Source organism: Rhinolophus sinicus, chromosome 8, assembly GCF_057876585.1.
Source record: "Rhinolophus sinicus isolate RSI-liver-muscle chromosome 8, RSI-T2T, whole genome shotgun sequence".
NCBI classification, from domain to species: domain Eukaryota; kingdom Metazoa; phylum Chordata; class Mammalia; order Chiroptera; family Rhinolophidae; genus Rhinolophus; species Rhinolophus sinicus.
In genome coordinates this window covers 30,072,135-30,097,717 of record NC_142508.1, presented here as the reverse complement: position 1 = coordinate 30,097,717, position 25,583 = coordinate 30,072,135, and the positions used below count along the sequence as shown (strand labels likewise).

Below are 25,583 nucleotides of genomic sequence, written 5' to 3'. Positions count from 1 at the left end.
GGAGAAGAATGGATGAAACCAATGAGAATTTCAACTAAGACAGAAAACATTGAAAAAAACATCAAAAATGAAGAATGCAATAAATGAAATGAAAAATACCCTAGAAGAAATCAAAAGCAAGTTAAATGATGCAAAAGATCAAATCAGAGATCTGGAAGACAAGGTAGTGAAAATCACCTCATTGGAACAGAAAAAAAATTTTAAATGAGAATAATTTAAGGGACATCACCAAGCATAACAATATTTGTATCATGGGAGTCCCAAAGGAGAAGAGAAAGAGACAGAAGACCTATTTGAAGAAATAATGGCCAAAAACTTGCATAACCTGGTGAAGGAAAAAAGACAACCAAGTCAAGGAAGTTCAGAGAATTCAAAAAGAAGATAAACCCAAAGAGGCCCACACTAAGACATATCATAATTAAAATGCCAAATGTTAAATATAAAGCTTGAATCTTAAGAGCAGCAAGAGAAAAGCAGCTGGTTACATATAAGGGAACTCCCATAAGACTATCAACTGATTTTTAAGCAGAAACTTTGGAGGCAAGAGAATGGCACAATATATTCAAAATGATGAAAAGAAAAAACCTACAATTAGGAATACTCTACCCAAAATAGTTACCATTCAGAATTGAAAAGATAAAGAGTTTCCCAGATAAGAAAAAGCTAAAGGAATTAGTCACCACTAAACCAACAAGAAAAGAAATGCTAAAGGGACTTCTTTAAGTGGGGAAAAAAACATTCAAAACTAAGAAAATACAGGGGAAAAAAATCTCACAAAGGCAAACATTTAATAAAAGCAGTAGATCAACCAATTATAAAGCTAGTATGAAGATTAAAAGAAAAAACTACTATAAGATCAAGGGTATCAACAATAGCAAATTTTGGATACACACATACACACAGAAGATGGAAAACATGATTCAAAAACAAACATTGAGGGTGAATAAAAATGCAGGGCTTTTAGAATTTGAATGCATTCGAACTTAAGTAATCATCAATGTAAAATAGACTAATACAAGAACAGATTTGTATATATATGAATCTCAAGGTAATTGCAAAACAAAAATGTATAATAGGTACACAAAAAATAGTGATTAAAACATCACTAAAGAAAGTCATCAATGCACAAGAGAATAGATCAAGAAAAAAAGGAACAGAGAACTACAAAAACCACCAGATAATAAAATGGCAAAAGTACATATCTATTGAAAATTATTTTAAATGAAAATGGACTAAATGCTCTAATCAAAAGACCTAGGGCGGCTCAATTAAGAAAAAAAAAGACCCATGTATGTGTTACCTATAAGAGACTTCACTCAAAAGACCCACACAGACTGACAGTGACGGGATGGAAAAGATAATACATGCAAATGGAAACAAACAAAAAAGCTGGGATAACAATACTCTTGTTCAACAAAATAAACATTAAAGTAGACCGCAACAAAGGACAAAGAAAGACACTACATAATGATAAATGGCTCAATCCACAAGAGGATGTAACACTTGTAAGCATCAATGCACCCAACACAGAAACACCTAAGTACATAAAGAAAATATTAGTGGGCATAAACAAAAAGACTGACAGTATAACAATAACAGCAGGGGACTTTAACACCCCACTCACACAAATGAACAGATCACTGAGACAAAAAATCAACAAAGACACAGTCGCCTTAAATGACACATTAGACCAGGTGACCGTAAGAGATACTTACGGAATTTTTCAGCCAAAACAGCACACTAGATTCTTTTCAAATGCACATGGATTACGTCATAGAATTCGGGGAGTGAGGAGAGCATCTTGAAATCTCCCCTGGAATTAGCAATAAATAGAACAGCTACAATTCCACAAAGGATTCCCTGAGTAGCAGACAGGTAAGACTAAGAGACACACAACTAAAATCATCTAAAGATGGGGAAACTGGACGAGCAGGGAAGGAAGTGGGAAGTGCGGAGATGTGGGCCACGCGGACGCAGGAGCAGACTGGAGCTCGAAGCTCTGAGCTCCCTGCATTCCGGAGGTACCACAGATTCAGGAGAGGGAAGAATTTGACCGCTAGCACTCCCCTTATGGCCCACAGTCCCGCCTGAGGGATCAGCATATAACACGCTGGATCCAATGCTCACAGCAGAGACCTCTGAGCAAAGACTGAGGAAAGAAGGGTGAAAACAGTGGTTTCAGTCCTCAATGCCAAGCAGAAAATGGAAGGCATAGGCATGGAGCCTAGCAGCCCCCTCCCTACCCTCCCAGAGCTCGCCCACCCCCACCTGTCCAGTGCTAGAAGCAGAACAGTAGCAGTGTCAGATCAAAAGAAAAGACTATTTGCAGTCCTGAGAACTACAGCCAAACTAGTTCTGGCTAAAGGGAGGGAGCCCTGGGTGCAGGACTGGCTGTGCTGGTGGTTGCCGCCATCGTTCACAGCCACCTCTCACAACCCACCCCGTCCCTGTCCCCACCTATCTGGGCAGATCCCTGCAGGAGCAAACAAGAGCCGCTGAAACACAGGCTCAGAAACTGGTGCAAGAAGAACTCTGGAACTTCAGAAGCTCTCCACATCCCCTCATGGAGGCGGTGCCCTGTGATCCAGGTGACCTGCTCACAGAGAAGCCCAACTTACAGGGAACCACCGCCATTCTGTGACAAGCCAGACAGTGCAGAGAAAATATAACACTACAGTGTGAGAGAGAATAAAAGGCTGTAGTCAGAGTGATAATAAAATACTGTACCGACACCTGCTGGAAAGGAAAAGAAAGACCTCTTCCTATTAACCTGCTGCAGAACCCACTCCACTGGATGCCTAAGAAGAGAAATAATAATTCACTGATTGCCATGAATAACCAAGGTAACAAGGCAGCTCAGAAAGAAAATGAAAAGTCTCCAGAAAAGGAACTTAAAGACATGGAAATATGTGACTTAAATGACAGGGAATTCAAGATTGTTGTTCTTAACAAACTAAATGAGATGCAAAAAAACACAGACAGGCAGTTCCATGCCTCACAAACACAATCAAAGAACAAAATGAATATTTTACCAAAGAGATTGAAATTTTAAAAAAGAACCAAATAGAATTTCTGGAGAGTAAGAACTCAATAAAAGAAATGAAGAATGAAATAGGAAGCTTAGGTAGTAGAGTTGACCAGATGGAGGAAAGAATTAGTGACATCGAAGACAGAAATCTGGAAATGACACAGATGGAAGAAGAGAGAGACTTGAGAGTTAAAAGAAATGAAAGAACTCTACAAGAATTTTCTGACTCCATCAGAAAGAGCAACATAAGAATGGGTGTACCAGAAAGAGAAGAAAGGGAGAAGGGAACAGAGAGTATATTCAAAGAAATACTCGATGAGAACTTCCCAAACTTGTGGAAAGAACTGGATCCTCAAATCCAAAAAGCAAATAGAACACATAATTACCTCAATTCCAACAGGCCTTCTCCAAGGCACATTGTATAGAAGCCATCAAAAATTAATGACAAAGAAAGAATTCTCAAAGCATCCAGGGAAAAGAAGATGGTAACTTACAAAGGAAAATCAGATTTTTCAGCAGAAACTCTACAAACAGGAGAGAATGAAATCAAATATTTAAACTATTGAAAGACAGAAATTATGAGCCGAGAATAATATATCCATCAAAGACACCCTTTAGATATGAAGGACGAATAATGACTTTTCCAGACATACAGAAGTTGAGGAAATTTTTTAACATGACCTGTATTACATGAAATACTGAAGGAGGCTATTCAACCTGAAACAAAGAAATCAAAAGAATACAAAACCATGAGCAGTACTACAGACAGACAGAAGCAGGAAATGGCAACCCCTACACAAAACAGGGCACTACGCACTTAAACATAACATAAAGGGTAAAGAAGAAGAAAAAAAAACACTAAAAAAAGAAAAAAGAAAAAGACAACTTGCTACTGCAACTCAGAAGTTAACTCTCAGCATAAATAGGATAACTCGTAACAACAAAAACAAAAGAGGAGAGAGTAAAGGTCTGAATCTGCAAGAGGGAATGGAGATAAGAAGCATACTGAAGAAAAGGTACTACTGTACATATGAAACTTTCTTTTACATAAACTTAATGGAAACCAGTCAAAAAAAAAGAAAAAAGAAAGAAAAAACAAAAACCCAGAACCGAGACATGTAACATAAAAAGAGGAAACAGAGGAAAAGAAATTCATAGAATACCACCACATTAAAATAGCAGGCAGAAACAGAAAGACGAAAAAACAATGGAGACATCAAACTACCAGAAAACAAAGATAAAATGGCCACAGGACATCCTCACATATCAATAATCACCCTAAATGTAAATGGACTGAACTCACCAATAAAAAGGCACAGAGTACCACACGGGATCAAAAAAAGAAAAAAACCCAACCATATGCTGCCTCCAAGAGATGCATCTCAGTTACAAGGACAAAACTTGTAAGGGTGGAAAATAATACCCCTAGCAAATGGCATCCAGAGAAAAACTGGTGTATTCATACTTATATCAGATGAAACAGATTTCAGATTTCAGAATAAAAAAGGAAACAAGAGACAAAGATGGACATTTCATAATGATAAAGAAGACAATACAACAAGAAAACATAATACTTATCAATATATATGTTCCCAATCAGGGAGCACCAAAATATACAAAGCAACTACTAACAGAACTAAAAGGAGAAATTGACCACAACACAATTATAGTGGGGGACCTAAATACTCCATTGACAGCTATAGATAGGTCATCCAAACAGAAAATCAATAAGGAAATATCAGCCTTAAATGACACATTACCAAATGTACATAATTGACATTTATAGAGCTCTTCATCCAAGAACACCACACCATACGTTCTTCTCTAATGAACACTGAACATTCTCAAGGATAGTCCATGTGTTAAGACATAAAACTAGCTTCAGCAAATTTAGAAAGACTGAAATCATACTGAGCATATTCTCTGTCCACAATGCTTTGAAATTAGAGATCAATTGCAAAAAGAAAGCAGGAAAAACTGCAAATACATGGAGATTAAATGACGTACTACTCAAGACTGTATTAAAAAGAAAATAAGGGTGGGAGATGAGGGTAAGGGGGATCAAATATATGGTGATGGAAGGAGAACTGACTCTAGGTGGTGAACACACAATGGGATTTATAGATGATGTAATACAGAATTGTACACCTGAAACCTATGTAATTTTACTAACAATTGTCACCCCAATAAATTTAAAAAATAAATTAAAAAAAAGAAAATAAAAGGAGATATCAAAAGATACATAGACTCAAATAAGAATGAAACTACATTGTATCAAAATTATTGCTATACTATGAAAGCAGGATTAAGAGGAAAATTTATATTATTACAGGCCTATCTCAAGAAATAAGAACAAGCCCAAGCAAATAACCTAGCATTACATCTTAAAGAATTAAAAAAAGAGGAACAGATAAAACCCAAAGTCAGCAGAAGGAAAGAAATATCAGAGCAGAACTAAATGAAATAGATAACAAAAAGACAGTAGAAAAACTTAATGTAACAAAGAGCTGGTTCTTTGAAAATATTAATAAAATTCACAAACTCTTGGACAGATTCACTAAGGAAAAAAGATACAAATAAACAAAATCGGAAATGAAAAAGAAGACGGATACCACAGAAATACAAATGATCATACAAGAATACTATGAATAACTATAGACCACCAAATTCAATGACCTAGAAGAAATGGACAAGTTCTTAGAAAAATATAACCTTTCTAGACTGAATCACAAAGAACTGAAAAATCTACATAGACTGATGAACAGTAAGGAAATAGAAATAGTCATCCAAAATCTCCATAAAAGCAAAAGTCCAGAACCAAATGGCTTCACAAATGAATTCTACCAAACATTCAAACAGGATCTAATACCTGTCCTCCTCACACTTTTCCAAAAAATTGGAGAAGAGGCAATGCTTCCTAATCCATTTTATGAGGCCAACATTACTCTGAAATCAAAATTGGTAAAAATAACCAAAGAAAAGAAAACTACAGAGCTATATCTATGATTAATACAGATGCAAAAATACTAAACAAAATACTAGCAAATTGAATACAATAATACATTAAAAAGATTATACATCACAATGAAGTGGGGCTCATTCCAGGGGCACAAAGACAGTTCAACAAATGCAAACCGATCAATATGATAAATCACATAAACAAAATAAAGGATAAAATCATGATTCTATCAGTAGATGCAGAAAAATCATTTGACAAGTTACAACATCCATTTATGATTAAAACAGTCAATAAAATAGAAAGAAAGTTCCTCAATAAAGCCATAGATGGCAATCCCTCAGCTGACATAATACTTAATGGTAAAAAAATGAAAGCTTTCCCCCTAAAATAAGGAGTAAGACAGGGATTCCCCCTCTCACCAGTGTTATTCAAAATAGTATTGGAAGTCCTAGCCAGAGCAATCAGGCAAGAGAAACAACTATAAGGCATCCAAATTGGGAATGAAGAAGTTAAATTGTCACTTTTTAAAGATGACACAATTCTTTATATAGAAAGCCCAAAGACTGAACCAAAAAACTGTTGGAAACAATAAGCAAACAAAAAACTGAACCAAAAAACTGTTGGAAACAATAAGAGCCCAAGTAAAAAGTTGCAGTATATAAAATCAATGTACAACAATCCATTGTTTTATGTACTAACAATTAAATTTCATTGAAAGAAATAAAATACATGTTTCTTTTGCAAAGGCAACAAAAAGAATACCTAAGGAATAAACTTAACAAAGGATAGGAAGGACCTATAGAGTGAAAACTATAACACATTATTAAAAGAAATTGAAGGAGACACAAAGAAATGGAAAGCCATTCTGTGTTCATGGATTGAAAGAATCAACATAAGTTAAAATGGCCACATTAGCCAAAGCAATATATATAGATTTAATGCAATATCCATCAAAATCCTAATAGCATTTTTTGAAGAAATAGAACAAAAAAATCATCAGATTTGTATGGAGTAACAAAAGACCCCGAAGAACCCAAGTAATCCTAAGAAAAAAGAACAAGGCTACAGGTATCACACTTTCTGATTTCAATTTGTAATACAAAACGACAGTAATCCAAACAGCATGGTATGGGTTGTAAAATAGACACACCAACCAATGGAACAGAACTGAGAATCCAGAAATAAACCCACATATACAAGGTATGACAATTAAGTTCGTGAACTCATCCTAGAAAAACTGCTACATACCTCATTGCTGAATATCATTATGGTCACCTTTGCAGTAACTCCCCTTGGGAAGCTATGCACTGACGCCAGCACCTAGTCCACCCTTTAAAGCTATTTTGGAACTCTTTTTTTCTGGAATGGTCATAAGAGCTGTCATCGGATTATTTTCATGTCCTGAATGTCATCAAAATGTCTTCCTTTCAATATTTTCTTTATCTTTGGGTAAAGAAAGAAGTCATTGGGGGCCAGATCAGGTGAGTAGGGAGGGTGTTCCAATACAGTTATTTGTTTACTGGTTAAAAACTCCCTCACAGACAGTGCCGTGTGAACTGGTGCATTGTCGTGATGCAAGAGCCATGAATTTTTGGCAAAAAGTTGAGGTCATTTTCGTGTAACTTTTCCACACAGCCTTTTCTGTACTTCCAAAGAGTAAACTTGGTTAACTGTTTCTCCAGTTGATACAAATTCATAATGAGTAATCCTCCGGATATCAAAAACGGTTAGCAACATTGTTGTAACAAGTTGGAGAACTTAATTGTCCGATCTCATATATTGGCAGATTATTTTCAACAAAAGGCCCCAAAAAAGCACAATGGAGAAAAGAAAGCCTCTTTCATAAATGATCTGGGAAAATTAAATCCAGTGCAACAGATTGAAATTAGACTCCTATCTGTCACCATACACAAAAATTAACTCAAAATGAATCAAAGAGCTAAACATAAGACCTGAAAATATAATAAACTGCATAGAAGAAAGCATAGGTACTACGCTTATGGACCTTGGATTCAGAGAAGATTTTATGAATTTGACATGAAAGGCAAGGGAAGTAAAAGCGAAAATAAATGAATGGAACTAGATCAAACTAAAAAGATTCTGCACAGCAAAAGAAACCACCAACAAAACAAAGAGGTAACCAACTGAATGGAAGAAGATATTTGCAAACAACACCTCTGATAAGGGGCATCTAAAATATACAAAGAACTCATACAACTCAACAATAAAAAACAAACAATCCAGTTAAAAAATGGGCCAAGGACCTGAACAGACACTTCTCCCAAGAAGACATACAAATGGCCAACAGATATATGCAAATCAAAACCACAGTGAGATAGCACCTCACACCTATTAGAATGACTATTATCAATAAGACAAAAAAATAACAAGTGTTGCAGAGCCTGTGGAGAAAAAGGAACCCTCATACGTACACTGCTGGCAGGAATGTAAATTGGTGCAGGCACTATGGAAAATAGTACCGAAGATCTTCAAAAAATTAAGACTACAATTACCATACGACTCAGCAATCCCTCTTCTGTGTATATAACCAAAAAGGCTGAAAACATTCATACATAAAGATATATGTACCCCTACATTCACTGCAGCATTATTCATGGTGGTGAAGACCTAAAAACAACCAGTGTCCTTCAATAGATGATTGGATAAAGATTTGGTACATTATACACAATGGAATATTACTCAGCCATAAGATGAAACATTGCCATTTGCAACAACATGGATGGATCTTGAGATTACTATGTTAAGTGTAATGTCAGAAAAAGTCAAGAACCATATGACTTCACTCATATGTGGTATATAAATCTGAAACCAAAAAACAAACAAGACAAAGAAACAAAAACAGAGATAACAGTTCAGTGGTTGCTTACCAGAGAGTAAAGGGGGGGTTAGAGGATGGTAGAAGAGGGTAAAGGGGGTCAAAAATATGGCAATGGAAGGAGAACTGACTCTGGGTGGTGAACACATGATACAATATATAGATGATATATTATAGAAAAGTACACTTGAAACCTATAAAATTTTACTAACCATTTTAACCCCAATAAAGTTAATCGAGAAAAAAAGACAGGGAACAAAAAAGAAGTTACTTGAATTAAAATATTATTATGCTAAAACTAGTCCTGGCCTAACAAAAGTCTTAAGTTTTTGCATTTCACTATATTATTTTCTCACGTTTCCATCAATCAAAAGGGTTGGAACTTGTATAAATCCAGTAGAGTGTTTTCCAAACTCACATAGAGGTTAATAGGTGTGTATTGGGGGCAATGGGTATATAGTCAATGGACATAATGAGGGATAGAGGCAAGAATTTCATAGTCAAGTTTCAACATTTTTTCTCTGAGTATACACATTAATATTCTCACAGAACACTGGGCAAAGCACTGTTTGGGAACTCTCTAAGATTAGTTGAACAAAACTTAAGTTAAAAAATTTTAATTGCGTCAAAGACACAACGCCTACACTGCAGGCAGCAGTTACCAAATTGCAACTAATTGGGGAATGTGGACAAAACTCAAGTAGATTCCTGTTAGTCTTGAACAGTTAAATACTTTGCCACTCAAATGGTGTACTTGTATCAGGAGTTTCTGCATCATCTTTAAGATTTTTAGAAATGCAGAGTTTTAGGCTGTCTCCCTAAAATAATTTAATTCCAATCTCCAGAATTTTAACAAGATGCCGACATGATTCCTATGTATAATAAGGTTTGAAAAGCACTGGCCTAGAACAGGACTTGGCAAACTCTTTCTGTAAAGAGTCAGATAGTATTTAAGTCTTTGCAGGCCATTATGTCTCTGTTTTAAATACTCAATTATGCTGTTTTTCAGAATGATAAAAAAAGATAAATATATTAGGAAGATATAATAATTAAAGATGTATATACACCTAGAAACAGAAACCTAAAATAAAATATGAGGCAAGAAAATAACACAATTGAAAGGAGAAATAGACAATTTAGCAATTATAATGATTTTTTAATATCCGTCTCTCAGTATTGATAGAAATAGACAGAAAGTCAGCAAAGATATAGATAAATGAACACCACCACCTTGATCTAGCTGATATTTACAGAACACTTTACCCAACAACAGCAGAACACTCATATTTTTAAATGAACATGGTGTATTCTCCAGAATAAAACACATGCCAGGCCGTAAAACAAGTCTGAATAAAAGACCAAAATCATTTAAACTATGTTTTCTAATCACATGGAATTAAATTAGAAATCAGTAACAGAAAGAAATGTGGGAAATCCCCCAAATATTATGATAGCATACAACAAACTTTTAAACAACCCATAGGTCAAAGAAGAAATTTCAAGGGAAATTAGAAAATATCTAGTACTAGACAGCATATTACTAGTATAAGGATAGACAGACAGATGTCTATAGATCAATGGAACAAAAAAGAAAGCTCAGAAGTAAAGCCTTACATTTATATTTAATTGATTTTAGACAAAGGTGCCAAGGCAATTCAGCAGCGGAAAGGATAACCTTTCCAACAAATGGTGCTGGAACAATTAGAAAGCCATATTTTAAAAAAATAAATAAATAAACTTTTACCTCATTTCATAAACAAAAACCAACTCAAAATAGATCAAACATCTAAATGTAAAAGCTAAAACAATAAAACTACTAAAAGAAAACTACTATGGGAGGAAAAATCTTTGTGATCTAGAGTTGAGCAAAGATTTTTTAGATATGATACTAAAAGCACAGTCCATAAAAGAAAACAATAAACTGGACTTCACGAAATTGAAAAACTTGTACTCTTCAAAAGGTATCATTAAGAAAAAACGACATGCCACAGACTGGGAGAACATTTCCAAATCATGTATCTCACAAAAGACTTTTGTACCTAGAATATAAAAAGAACTCTTAAAATTCAATCATAAGAAGACAAATAACCCAATTTAATAATGAGCAAAAGCTGTCAATAGATAGCTCAATAACAAAGATAAGTGGATGACCAACACACACATTAAAAGATGCTCAACATCATTAATCATTAGAGACATGCAAATGAAAATCACAATGAGATACCACTCCACAGGTAGACTGAAAGGCATTCTCAAGCAGATTAGCTTTAAGAAAGAGTAGAAAGGAAGGTGAGAATCTGAAAATTGATTTTCTTAAAATTATCTTTGCTGACATACTCTCTGGAAACCTTCTGTGGACCTCCAGTGATACACATACCATATTTGAAGACCACCAATATTAAGAAAACAAGAAGAATTTGGTGACTCAGAAGATATTTGGTTAACAGGAATTAATGATCTGGAAAGGTGTCAAGCATGAATGAGGCTAATTTGGAAAAGAGAAAGTAGGGCTGGGAAAAAGGGAGGAAGAGGAAGGAGAACTCTTGTTAGAGTTTCCTATATTATCTATCTATCATCATCATTTTAAGAGTCCCTAGCACTGCTAAGAAAAGTGAGGACGATATCCTCAGGCAATAGCCACATGTTTTCATCATTTGGAGACTCCCACACAGGCTCCCTGCTGTACCTCACATTCACTAAAAAGAACCACAGACAAGCAGTCCCCAGGTCTCCCTCCCAATACTCACATCTGGAAATCACTCTGCAGCACCTGACTGGTGCAAAGCAGAGTTGCACTGAGCTGGGGCGACCTCCCTTTACCCAACCTGATATAGGCAAATTATAGCATTTGTCACATAGTAGCAATCATTTGTTCACATGCCTACCTATTCCCCCTCCCATGAGATGTGCCTTCTTTAAGAACAGAGACATTTCTTATTCATCTTAAACTCATCAGCACCCAGTACAGTACCTGACATATAGTGCAGCCAATAAATGTTCCAAGAATGGAAGACTCGGTTTATTAGTACTGTACATATAAACTCCGACCATACAGTTTGAATGGTTAAAAAAACACACCTTTTCTTAACATGCTGTGGGCAGCTAATGTATTGTAAAACCCATTTTTTCTTTCTTAGGAGAGCCTCTAATTGTAATTAAGTACCGGCCATGTTATTACATATCTAATCCCCTTTTAATGTCTATGTTATTATATATCTAATCTCCTTTAGGGAAACGGCTATAGAAATGTGCTATAGTGAGAACAGTGGAACAGATACTCATAGAAACTAGACAATCTGTTCTGGCTATTACAGTGACTCTGGATACGTCTTCTTTGGCTTTCAGTTTCCTCATGTGTAAAACAAAAGGAATAAAGTACAATCTCTAAGCACTCTTGAAATGTTAATATTCCAAGAATGTTTAATCTACAAGTGCTTCATTAATAAACAATCAGAAGAGGCAAAATGTCACATGCTGAGTATTGCTACCATTTTGGTACCTCTTTGCTAGAAATCAAACTAAAATATCCTATCAATATTCATTGAGTACTTCAGTTCCATGAACAAAATTAAGTGCCAAAAAAGAATCTCCTCCTGAAATCAGGAACTTCATCTTTCAATTCTAATAATTCAACACTTGAAGCAAGCATTTCATCACACATCACAGGCACTGAAATAATAAATTGTAAGCTTACCTGCCAGGAAACTGCTCCCAAAATCACTGTTGCAAGAAGACTAAAAAAAACTAACTGCTCTGAAATTAGGCAAAAATGGCGCATCCCTTTGGATGCCATGATTCTATCAAGGCTATTGTTATCTACCCTGTGGGTAAAATATACTTTATGGCAGTCATTTAATTTGGTATGGAATCCCCAAAGAGTTAAAAGAAAAATAATATGGCAAATCAACCAGAAAATCCCAAAAATGGAAAAGCATGGTATTACAAAATACCAGAGATGAGTGTCTCTAAGTTTAAATGCTGAAAGAATAAAAAATGTAAGTTCAATCATTCCACTGAAAACGACAGAAAGTCTTCTGCAAATTCTTCCACGGTACAAAAAGGGTTTCCACCTCTCAGTCACTGAAAGTCCACTAAAATAAATGTCAAGGAAAGGATCGGTTATTAGGCAAATAAAAAAACATGCAAATGCAACTGGATTTTTAGGAGTTTCCAATGAGGAGAAAAAGAGTAAGACCACAAAAATAGCTAAGTTTGGAATAGCGAGGAAAGACTTCATTCTCAGGTCAACAATCAGCATGGCCAAAGCTACAACAAGGAAAATGACGCTCAGAGACTTCTCCACTAGCATGGTTGTGCTAGCAATGGCGAATCCAACAAGTTCCAGAAATTCAACTGTGGTGAGTAAGGTGGGGCGATGACGGACATAACCAGAAATTCTCTCCACCAAAGTGCACAATATCCTTAACACTATGGAAGTCAGAAGCAAATATTTGGTTGATTCTTCTTTCACATCACTTTTAAAGGATGAATTATCAAGAAAGCATAGGAGGCCAAGCAAGAATCCAAACCAGAGATTGGAGAGACTTAAACTTGCTGCTTCCATTGAAAAATAATAATACAGTATGCTGGCAATTCCAAGAACAAAAAGGCCAAGAATAAAAATTACCAAAATTAAGGAATTTGCTGTTTTTTCCCATCTTACATAAAGACCTAAACATACAGCTACAAGTAAATTGATTCTGGCTAAATAGCCAAGATAGCGCACTGAAGAATGCATGTTCACTTCTCTGTTCGCTTCTTCCAGCCTTGTCATTGCTAAATAGAGACAATGACTAAAGCAATAACGCAGTGATTTACACATGTAATCTGGCAATCTGGGCTCTCTCCCCACGTTACAATTATTAACAGCTGTATTTCATCCAGCAAATAAAATCTCATGTATCCGTAACTCTTATTTCAGCATTTTCTCTGGTGGAAGTTTTGTTTATAGTAACCTAAAAAGGAGAAAAAATATTTCAACATTAATTTTACATAATTTACCTTTCACATGTAACTTCTTCATACAAAATAATCAGTAAGTGAGAAATAAAGTTTCTTCTGAAACCCCGTGTCTTAATGGTATTGTCTTTGGCTTAAAACCCTAGCAGTTTATCCAAACCAAAAAGGTTATGCTTTCTATTCATCATATGCTAAGACTGTATGACTAAATTACCATCAATGAATGTGTTTTTCCAGAGGTGGTAAGGAATTCACCTAATTCATTGTTACTCCAATATCTGCTTTTTCAACAACATGCAAATGTGAGATATTTAACTTAGCTTAGATTGTAGCAAATGGGTTTGGCATAATTTAAAGCTAATCAGATCTTAAACAGAATTAAACACTTTAACATTATGTCTAACTTGAAAAGCACCAGCATCCAATAATAGCGATCGTTACTACTTGCCTAAAATCCTCTACATCTTTTGACAAGGCAGCTTTAAAATGCTGTAAAACCTTAGTCTTTATGTGGTTTAACTAATAAACTTACTAGAAGCAAACTTTAACTGTATTAAAGTTATTCAAGTCCCTACAATTGATCCATAATTCTCCCTTTATTTTTATTTCTACTAAATTACTTTGATGATCAAACCTACTTTCCAAATCTAAATAGAGTAGCAAACCTGGCCTTTCTAATCAAAATTGAAAAGTTGTAATGTTGACCAATAGTTATTGTAAAATAAATTTAAAACTTAACAATTTTACTTTTAAAAAGTTACAACGATGATTTGTTAAAGAACCCAGATAATTATTTCAATTTTAAGTGCTCCCACAAGTTGCACTTAAAACATGACAATAGTCTAAAAATGATTTAACTGTCTACGAGATAATTCTTCAACTTTTCTAGTATGCTGTTTCCAAAGGACAGAGCCATAATATCCATGGAAAACTGAACCATATATATATTCAAAAAGGAACTAGTTTGTGATCAGCTCATTTATACTTTCTTAATAGCAAGACACTAACAGAAAGACCCAACAGAAAAATGAGATAACCTGTAATTAAGCCGTAACTACCCATTTGGCTGGAGAAGAATGTCACTGGGTGACAACCTTAGGGTGTCTGGGAGTTTTCAAATATTATTAGTAATTCTTACTAATTCTACTTCTATATGTTCAACAAGTACTGTCATGCGGGGTGTCATGCGGGGTCCCTGGTCCCGCTCCCCACATAGGAATGCAGGATATGGTGAGGCCAAAAAGGAACACCCACAGAGCCATAGATAGGGGAATCATACCACTATACTCTCACTGGCGGCTGGGTTGGAGACACAGGAAGCAGGAGCCACACGATCTGCAACCCACCGTCCACTTGTCTCTGGCAACCAACCTCACTTGCTAGTTGCAATCTGCCTCTCTGCAATCCGCAGTCCACACTCCACCATGCCACACCAACCATGCCACTCCACTACACCACCACTTTGCTAGCTTAGCCACGGCAGTTATATCAGTGGCTAATGGCTAACTGGTAACAGCCAATGGCCAACTAGTCACAGCTGATGACCATCTACCACCTGAGCCAGCAGCTTTCTATGTGAGGCCGATAGCCTGGAAACTGCACTCCTGGCTCTGTCCCTACAAGTACCTTTTTTTTTTTTTTAAACAGCTAAATCTATTTATTAACTAAGTATTGTAACTGATTGTCATGCGGGAGACCCTGCTCGCTGCACCATTTGTCGTGCCGGGCGTCAGGCGGAGTCTCTGCTCCCACTCCCCACACAAGAACGCAGGACATGGTGAGGCCAAAAAGGAACACCCACGGAGCCATAGATAGGGGAGTCATACCACTATATTCTCTCTGGCGGCACTATACTCTCACTGGAGGCTTGTGGGGGCAGAGCCCCAGAAAGTAGTTTCCAGGCTCTCGGCCTCACGTGGAGGAGTGCTGGCTCGGGTAGTAGATGGCCGTCAGCTGTGGCTAGTTGGCCGTCAGCTGTAGCCAGTTAGCCAATTAGCCGCTAATATAACTGCTGCGGCTACGGAGAGAGAAGAGAGGAGAATGGGGGCTAGCAAGAAGATGGCGGCTGGGCTGGCAAGCGTGGATGGCGGTTTGCGGACAGTGTGGATCCAGCCTCCAGTGAGAGTATAGTGCCGCCAGAGAGTATATAGCGGTATGATTCCCCTACTTATGGCTCCTTGTGTGTTCCTTTTTGGCCTCACCATATCCTGCGTTCTTGTGTGGGGAGCGGGACCAGAGACCCCGCAGGTCTCCTGGCACGACAAATGGCGCAGCGAGCAGGGTCTCCCGCACGACAAATGGCGCAGTGAGCAGGGTCCCCCGCACGACAAATGGCGCAGCGAGCAGGGTATGGTGCCAGCCAAAGCTCCCCGAAGGACGGTGGAGCAGTTTGTGTGTATGAACACTCAGTCTGAGGAAGACCAGGAGGAGCAGCTGCCGGAGAGCTGGACCCCCGTGGAGGGGTGGGAGGACATGGATGGTTCTCCCACCAGCACAGGAAAAGCCATGCAGCTGTTGGAGAGATGGAGCCCCGTGGAGAGGTGGAAAGATGTGGACGGTTCCCCAACCAGCACAGGCCGGAGAAAGCGAAGGTCGTTGCGGCCCTGTGGGCCGGGGAAGTTCCTGCTCAGGCAGCCCGGATGCAGGACTTATAGTCCCAGGAGGTAACGCTTGCTGAGTCCTCCGTGGGAGATGAGGATGAGGTCAAGGTCGTCCCTCACCCCCAGGACAGCCCTGGTGAATGACTATGGACTATGGGGAATTGCTTTCCATCCCTAATTTAATGGACCGCTTGACTGTTTGTTTGGGAACTGTTGTTAGTGGAACTGGGGGATATTTGCTTTTGTCTCTTGACTGGCCGCCATTGAGAATATGTAAGCACCTTGATTGTGAGTCGCTGTTGTTCCAGCAGGGTACCCTGAGAGGCACAGAGAGAGTGGCAGTGCCCTGAGAGCCCTGGCTGAGTCCAGGAAGTTTGGCTGAGCCCTGAAGATACCCTGGCTGTGCCCAGGAAGTCGGGCTATTCCCAGAGAGAGTGGCAGTGCCCTGAGAGCCCTGGCTGAGTCCAGGAAGGGTGGCTGTGCCCACAGAGAGTGGCAGTGCCCTGAAAGCCCTGGCTGAGTCCAGGAAGTGTGGCTGTGCCCACAGAGAGTGGCAGTGCCCTGAGAGCCCTGGCTGAGTCCAGGAAGTGTGGCTGTGCCCACAGAGAGTGGCAGTGCCCTGAGAGCCCTGGCTGTGCCCGGGGAAACTAGTGGTACCCTAAGAAGCCCAGGAAGTCTGGCCGTGCCCAGAAGTACTGGTGGTGCCCTGAGAAACCCTGGCTGTGTCCGGGAAGACAGGTGGTACCCTAAGAAGTCCAGGAAGTCTGGCTGTGCCCAGAAGCACTGGTGGTGCCCTGAGAAACCCTGGCTGTGTCCGGGAAGACAGGTGGTACCCTAAGAAGTCCAGGAAGTCTGGCCGTGCCCAGAAGCACTGGTGGTGCCCTGAGAAACCCTGGCTGTGCCCAGAAAGCCTGGCTATGTCCAGGATATTGCATTCACCCCCAGGCTCCTCGCACAGGTCCCCTCGCGGAAGACGCTTGTCGCGTAGATTGTGAGGCGAGAGCCTGTAGGGGTGGAGTGTGGGGGCAGAGCCCCAGAAAGTAGTTTCCAGGCTCTCGGCCTCACGTGGAGGAGTGCTGGCTCGGGTAGTAGATGGCCGTCAGCTGTGGCTGATTGGCCGTCAGCTGTAGCCAGTTAGCCAATTAGCCGCCAATATAACTGCTGCGGCTACGGAGAGAGAAAAGAGGAGAATGGGGCTAGCAAGAAGATGGCGGCTGGGCTGGCAAGCGTGGATGGCTGGTTGCGGACAGTGTGGATCCAGCCTCCAGTGAGAGTATAGTGCCGCCAGAGAGAATATAGTGGTATGACTCCCCTATCTATGGCTCCGTGGGTGTTCCTTTTTGGCCTCACCATATCCTGCGTTCTTATATGGGGAGCGGGACCAGAGACCCCGCAGGTCTCCCGGCACGACAAATGGCGCAGCGAGCAGGGTCTCCCGCACGACAAATGGCGCAGCGAGCAGCGTCCCCCGCACGACAAGGCTGGATCCACACTGTCCGCAAACCGCCATCCACGCTTGCCAGCCCAGACACCACCTTCTTGCTAGCCCCCATTCTTCTCTTTTTGCTAGCATAGCCACAGCAGTTATATTAATGGCCAATGGCTCACTGGTTACAGCTGACGGCCAACTAGCCACAGCTGATGGCCATGCAATCACATTGATGGCCATTTACTACCTGAGCCAGCACCTGTCTATGTGAGGCCGAGAGCCTGGAAACTACTTTCTGGGGCTGTCCCCACACTGATTTTCCTCAATTATATTTCCATTCAATTATTTCTTACTTAAGGTACCACACACCTCTACAGAAAATATCTTCCATTGGTATGTTTTGGTTTTATCGTTTTATTAAACTATGAGAAACTGATAAAATATGAAGGGCATTGCATTTTTTTTAAACATCACTCCTGTGTGTTACATAATCATTTAACAAATATGCTGGAATATATATCCTCAAAGGGTTGATGGAACAGTCTGCTCAGACAACTGAACAAAACTGGAGAGAAAAAAAATCACATAATACGTTAAATGGCTGCCACTCAACCACAGACATCCTGCGTTTCTCTGGTCAATACTCATTCCCATTTTGGGAGTACCCAAACCTCTCTTCCTTATCCTCAAATCTCTGACATCCACTTCCTAATGCATTTTCACCATACGTCTTTGTCACCAACAGAATCATCATAAGGGAGTTTACTTGAGTTTCCAACACCACAAACCCATCTCTACTTACATTTCCTGATACAGGGAAAGAAGGGTGTCCCTTTCCCTAGCTGAGGCTAAATCTTTCAGTTATACTATGTATCCCTTCCCCTCTGCCTCTTCCAGAACTTCACATTCTCTCTGCTCTCTTGAAACTTGCACTCTTTTCTTACCCATTAGAACTTAAAACATTTGCAAAGCTCGTTTCAAAAATAATACCAAAATACAAAACAAAAAAACGCCACAGAAAACAAAAAATCCAGAAACAGAAACAACAAACAAAACAAAATAATCCTCACTCATCCTCCATGTCCTCTTCCAAGTTCAATCTTCCATACCTTTGACAGCTAGTATTTGATTGCTTCACTTTTCATACCACTAAAACTGTGGTTCCCACTATAGGACAATAAACTGCTCTCCAAGTTCTGAAATGATTTGTAAGTTCCTAAATCCAATGGGTACTTTTCACTCATTATGCTGCACATTCTTCGAACAAACTTTGACATTGTGGACTCCTCCCACCTTCTGAAACCTGCCCTTCCTTTAGCAACCAAAGACAAGTCTTCAGATTTTATTTCTAACTCACTGGCCTTGTCTCCTTCGTCTCCTTGCATGCTATTCCTTCTCAATCCTACCTTTGAATGTGCACTTCCAAGCCTAGGCATACCTCTTACTACATACTTTTGATGAGCAATCTCATCTATTTCCATGTCTTCAATTATTTCTCCCTAAGTGTGTGTGTGTATACACATTAATCAACTTCATAGAAATAAAAGCACTAACTCAGTTCTGCACTGTTAACAGAGCTAAAAACCTAGGAAAAAGTAAATGTAAACATATAAATGATAAAGTACAACACATCCATATCATGGAACATATGTAGCCACTCTTATCGGCCAAAACCAAGGAGGCAGAATATTATTTTTAAATGGTTAATTTACAAAAGTCTTTCCCCATATTGGCATTCTTCAAAAGACTAATAGCCTGAATGAAAGAGTAAAACAACAAAGCATTAGTCATTTTCAATTGGTCTGCCATCATTGGGGAGTTACTTGAGAGGTAGATACAAATGGATCACAGAGAAGTCAATCTGCACATGAGAAAACTTAACGTACCAACTGCCAGAGTCTGTTTTATAAAACTCACACACCACTCTAAGCCGCTCCTCCTTCACCACTTATATTTAATCCTCACCAAGTACCGTCCACTCTTCTTCCTATATACCTCTTAAATGTTTATACTTCTTTCCGTCCCCAAGGTCACAATCCCAATTTTGGCCACCGTTGTTTCATGCTTGACCTTCTTCAAGAAATGTCCTTTTTAGAACCAAAATTTGTCAACTCAATCTGCTATGTAAAACCGTCCAATGGTTTCCCATTACCCTTAGCAATAAAGCTCCTTAAAATGCCTTATGAAGCTCTCTGCATTGGACGTGAATAACTTCTGCCTTACCAACCCCCTCTTGAACTTTGTATTCCAGCCACACTGACTTTTCAATTCTGAACTGCACCAATGCTATTCCCTCTCCAGGTGCACTCCCTCCCCTCCCCTGGCCTCACCTCAGTCCCCACACATGGCTCACTCCTACTCTTCAGGTTTCAGCTTAAACCGTTTTCTTAGGGAGATCACCCGACCCATGGATATGATCCCTGTACTTCCTCTACCACTTGTCTGCATACCCTACTAGATGACAAGGTCTCGGAAAGTTTGTCTTCAATACTATATGCCCAGTGTCTAGCACAAAGTCTGGCACCAAGTAGGTGTTTAACAAACACTTGTTGAAGAAATAAAGACTAATCCAGAACTAATTATATTTAATTATATCTAGAAATAATTACATTTAATTCTATTTAATAATACCAATCAGTTGTTGGATACTTATTAATACAAAGAGAATAAACAAATTTCCTAATATCCCACAGCTAACAAGTAGTAGAGCTAAGGGAGATTCCATTAAGTTCTGGATTGTTTCTCCGCCTTATTCCGGCCTTCACTTAATTCACCCAAATTCCTCTAAATCAGTAAGTTCTTTTTCATGTCCTACTTCTAGAGAATGGCTCACTGTATCACTTGCATTATCTTTCAACTCAAACTACTTCCGTCCCATCCAGGGATCCAGGGGAAGTGTCAAAAGCTGAAAGGATCATACTGAGCTGCCAGGGTCAGGGAATTCCAGTCCTCTGGTTATGTGAATTCACGGTTACCCTCTGAGTCCATCTCATAAAAGATGAATGATGCCTCGAATATTAATCCCCTCAGCAACAGGACAGCAACAGCAAAATTCTTGCATCCCGCCTCCTTCTAACAACATGTGGCAGACCCGAGGAGCCTAGCAGTCTCTACCAGCCCTCTGCTTTGGGAGGAGGCGACCGTCACCGGGCGCCCAGCTGCATGGAGACACGCTGGGGGTACGGAAAGTACCCCACCGTCAACTTCTCCCGCAGGGGTCCCTACCTAAGGCCCGGGAAGCCGATGGGCGGAGCTCGGCGCCCAGACCACGCGGAGCCCTGGGCGGCGTCGGTGCCCAGGTCTCAACGCCCAGCGGTTCACCCCGACCCCTACCTGACTCGGCCGCCGCCACCAGCGCTCCGTCGACTCTGGGGACAACACAGTAAAAGGGAGGCCTACGGGCTGGGCCTACGACCCAGAACGGGGAACTCGAGGGCTTGAAGCCGCACGCCCTAGCACAGGCCGGTCTCTCCGGGAACTTTCTCCGTTACGGGCCCGGCAGCAGCCGCCATATTTCCGACGCCGAACGCACGACCGTACGGAGCGCCGCCTGGACCACACCGCGCGCGCCTCCGCCCGGCCCGGCCCCTCCCGCCAGGCTCGCGGCGCCGCCGGCAGCCAGGGGCGCGTGCGCGAGCGCGGGCTCACCTACCAGGGCGCAGCCTGGGCGCCGCTGCCCACGCCCGGAGCTTTGGACACCCGCGGAGGAGAACTGGAGGCGTGAGGTCCACGAAGGACCAGACTGATCTTTTCCTTGAAGCATCTAGGCCGCCGCCTCGCGTTGGACCGAAGCTGGGGCACGACGGGCCACACGTGGAGTGTAAATACTGCAGAAGACATTGCTGCTCTTTAATAATATATGGCTTTGTGTCCACTGACCAGCTGCAGCCCAAGCTCTTTCGGCTCGCCTCCTTTTCTAATTCAGATTCTCTTTAATATACCGCCAGTTTCTTTGCTCCACCGACAACCCCACCCTGGCCGGTTCCATTTCCCCAACGCTCCGTCCTTTACGAGTCCACGGCCTCGCGTCCTAAGGGTTCCTCACACTCCAGGGCTGCTTCTCATTTGTACTCTGAACGCACTGAAGACACGTAAGGGCTATCACTGGGAGGCAGGGCGTCACAACAGCTGTGGAGCAGGATGGTCTTGGGGTTTGGATCCGGGTTCCTCTCCGTCCTGTGTGCCACCGAAGATTCTCCATCTAAAATATGGTAATGAAATCTTTCCCTGCAAAGTTGTGAATATTCAGTGAAACGGTGGTTTTTTTTCTCTTTTCTTCCTGGCATAAGGTAGGCCCTCAAAAAGTATGAATTCCCCTTCCGTCTTTTAAGAAGCCCTGCTTGCCTTCTATCCCTACCATCATTTTCTGTTTGTAGCTCTTAGGGAGGTCAGTTAATCGCTCTGAACCCCCGTTTCCTCATGTGAATGGACGTTCATAATGCCTACCTTACTGGGATTAAATAAGATGATGTATGTAGAAAAATCCTTAAAACCTTTGGGTGATTTATCCCCTTTAGGATAAAGCTCTAAATCCTTGAACAGGTATAGACAAGTTGTTACGTAGTCTGGCTCCTTTTTGACTTCTCACCACAGTCCCCCAGCTCTCTGCATCCCAGCCTGCTTTCATTTCCTTAAGTGCAGGGACAAGTCCGGGTATTCACATTGACTTGTCTAGCATAGTCCTGATGTATAGTTGGCACTTAAATATTTACTTAATAAAGTAATAGTTCACCATAGGCCCTTAACAATCACTACTTTTCTCCTCCCGCTTATTTTCTATTAGTGTTATCTATATACTTGTCCTATCTCCCCTAATAGTGTGAATTTCTTCATTTTCATGTAATAGATGTTGAAGGTCGGGGTGGGTGGCACATCTTTAGTGATGAAGCACTGTCAGACTCAGATTCCTCATAATGTAAATGAAAAGTTTGAGTTAGATTCTCTCTAGACTCTTGTGTAACTAAACGTAATCACTACCTAACACCCAGATCTGCAGCTGGCTCCTTGGGAAACAGTGTCACATTTCCAATTGCCTGCTGGAAGTTTCTGTTTGCATACATGGTCATCACTTCTAACTCAACTTGCTTTTAATGGCCAGTTACCCGAATCTTTTCTTTTTTAATTTCCACCAGCTGAACCCCTTTCTGTGTTTAAAAATTCCCTACCTTAGAGTCTTGTCTGACACTGAAATGCCAAAGACTTGCTTAGCCAATCATGTGCACCAGCTGGAAGCTGTTGACAAAAAAGGCACCAAAAGCTGGGCTCCCTGGGTATGTAGGGATGTAGCAAGAAAGCTGCAGGAATGTAGCAAGGTAAGCTCCTAGGGCAGAAGTGAGAATGGTTCTAGTGGTGGCACTGGCATCCAGTATTAGTGGTTCAATGATTCCAGATGCGTGTTCATGGTGACAGCAACCCCAGAGCCCTCGCCTGTCCTGTCTGTGCTCTTCCTATTATTGTTTATAAATTATGCCATGCCAGGTCCAAGCCTCAATCTCCAGCAATCCTCTGAGCTACCCCCAAATAAATTTCTTTCCTGCTTAAGTCAGCTTGTTTTCTGTTCGTCAGCACTAATATCCCTCATTAAAACAGTGCTTTTTCATCTTCCTCAAACATGATTTTCTACCTTGTGACCTTGAAAACATTTTTGATGTTTGTTATCTTGTCAGTATACTCTTTTAAAATAGTTAAAAAATATGTTTTTTAATTTATCGCCCATTTTTTATTAATCAAAGACATAGATACTGATCTGTACAGCCAGCTGGCCACTGCACGTGGTTGGCATAATTCCAGCCACAGGCAAAGGCATTCAATGGTGTGTGTGGCCATGGTGGCCCGAGGAGGGGTAAATGTAAGTGCATCGTACTCTTTTTTTTTTTCTCCTCCATTATCTTTTTAAAAAAAATTAGTTTCAGGTGTACAAAGCAATGTAATAGTTAGACATTTAAACCCCTCATAAAGTGATAACCCACCCCCCAAGCTACTACTCCTCTGACATATAGCTGTTACAACACCATCACGTATCTTCCCTAGGCTGTACGCCACATCCCGTGACTATATATACACCTATAAATTTAGTTATAGTTGACATTCAATATTATTCTACTTCAGCTTCAGGTGTATAACATGTTGGTCAGGCATCTACACAGTCTATGAAGTGATCCCCCTGATAAGTCCAGTGCCCATCTGGCACCCTACATGATCTTTACAACATTGTTGATTATATTCCCCATACCGTATTAACTACCACTTTGTATTTCTTAATACCTTCACCTTTTTCACCTGCCCCCAACCCCATTCCCTTCTATCACCCTGATAGATCAAATACCTATCTGGCACATACCTAGTTATTACAATATTATTGACTATATGTCTTATGCTATACCCTACATCCCCATGACTATTGTGTAACAACCAATTTGTGCTTAATCCCTTCCCCTTTCACCCATCCTTAATCTCCCTCCCATCTCAATGAAGTCCCTCTAAGATTCCTTGTAATACTGGTTTGGTGGTGATGAACTCCTTCAGCTTTTTCCTGTCAGGGAAACTCCTTATCTGTCCTTCAATTCTAAATGACAGCCTTGTTGGGTAGAACAATCTTGGTTGTATGTCTTTGCTTTTCACCGATTGGAATATTTCCTGCCACTCCCTTCCGTCCTGCAAAGTTACAGTTGAGAAATGAGCTGCCAGTCTTATGGGAACTGTTCCCTTGTAGGAAACTAACTGCTTTTCTCTTGCTGCTTTTTCAGATTCTCCCTTTGTCTTTAACCTTTGGCATTTTAATTATGATGTTCTTGGTGTTGGCCTGTTTGGGTTTATCTTGTTTGGGACTCTCTGTGCATCCTGGGCTTGTATATCTATTTCCTTCACCAGGTTAAGGAAGTTTTCTGTCATTATTTCTTCAAATAGGTTTTCAATTCCTTGCTCTCTCTCTTCTCCTTCTGTTACCCCTATAGTGCAAATGTTGGTACCCTTGATATTGTCCCAAGGCCCCTTAAACTCTCCTCAATTTTTTGGATTCTTTTTTTTTTGTTTTTGCTGTCTGGTTGGGTGTTTTCTGCTACCATATCTTCTACATTGCTGGTTGGCTCCTCTGCTTCATCTAATCTACTGTTGATTCCCTGTAATATATTCTTCATTTCTGTTATTGTATTCTTTATTTCCGACTGGTTCTTTTTCATAGTTTCCATCTCCATTTTTATGCTTCCTCTCTCTCTGTTGAAGTTCTCCCTGAAATCAGTGAGCATTCTTATAACCAGTGTTTGGAACTCTGCATCTGAAAGCTTGCTTGTCTCCATTTCGCTTAGTTCTTTTTCTGGAGCTTTATTCTGTTAGTTTATGTGGCATGTGTTTCTTTGTCTCCCCATTTTGGCTGCCTCCCTATGTTTTTTTTCTATGTATTAGGTAGGGCTGCTATGTCTCCCAGTCTTAGTAGAGTGGCCTTATGTGGTAGGTGTGCTGTGGGGTTCAGTGGCACAGTCTTTCTGGTCACCTGAGCCAAGCGCTCCAGGTGCATCCCTTGTGTGGGTTGTGTGTGCCCTCCTCTTGTAGTTGAGCTTTGGTTGATAACTGTACATCAATGGGAGGGACTGACTGTTGGGCTCACTGGTTGTGAGGACTGGCCTTGATTTCAGTGGAAGGGTTGTTGTGCAGGGGCTGATCCTACAGAGTAGGATCTGCCTCAGCAGGACTCTGGTGGCTGCCCAGTCTGCTTCTTGGATGTGTCGTACTTGGAGGTGGCTACGTGATGCTCTAGCTCGTTTTGAAGCTGGCCA

General features: G+C 40.4%; 1 protein-coding gene across 2 annotated transcripts in view; it reads right to left on the bottom strand.

The window, feature by feature from the left end:
* TMEM168 (transmembrane protein 168) overlaps positions 1–21,395 on the bottom strand; it is a 50,535-nt gene extending 29,140 nt beyond the window's left edge. Inside the window, exons 1-2 of one of the 2 annotated variants that reach the window (XM_019714239.3) lie at positions 21,145–21,395; positions 12,518–13,778 (exon numbers count right to left, since the gene is read on the bottom strand). In XM_019714239.3, coding sequence (XP_019569798.3) covers positions 12,518–13,645 — 1,128 coding nt within the window. In that variant the 5' untranslated portion in view covers positions 13,646–13,778; positions 21,145–21,395. The remainder of the gene's footprint in view (positions 1–12,517; positions 13,779–21,144) is intronic. The other variant, XM_019714240.3, reaches the window with a different exon arrangement.
* Between the last annotated feature and the right edge of the window lie 4,188 nt (positions 21,396–25,583).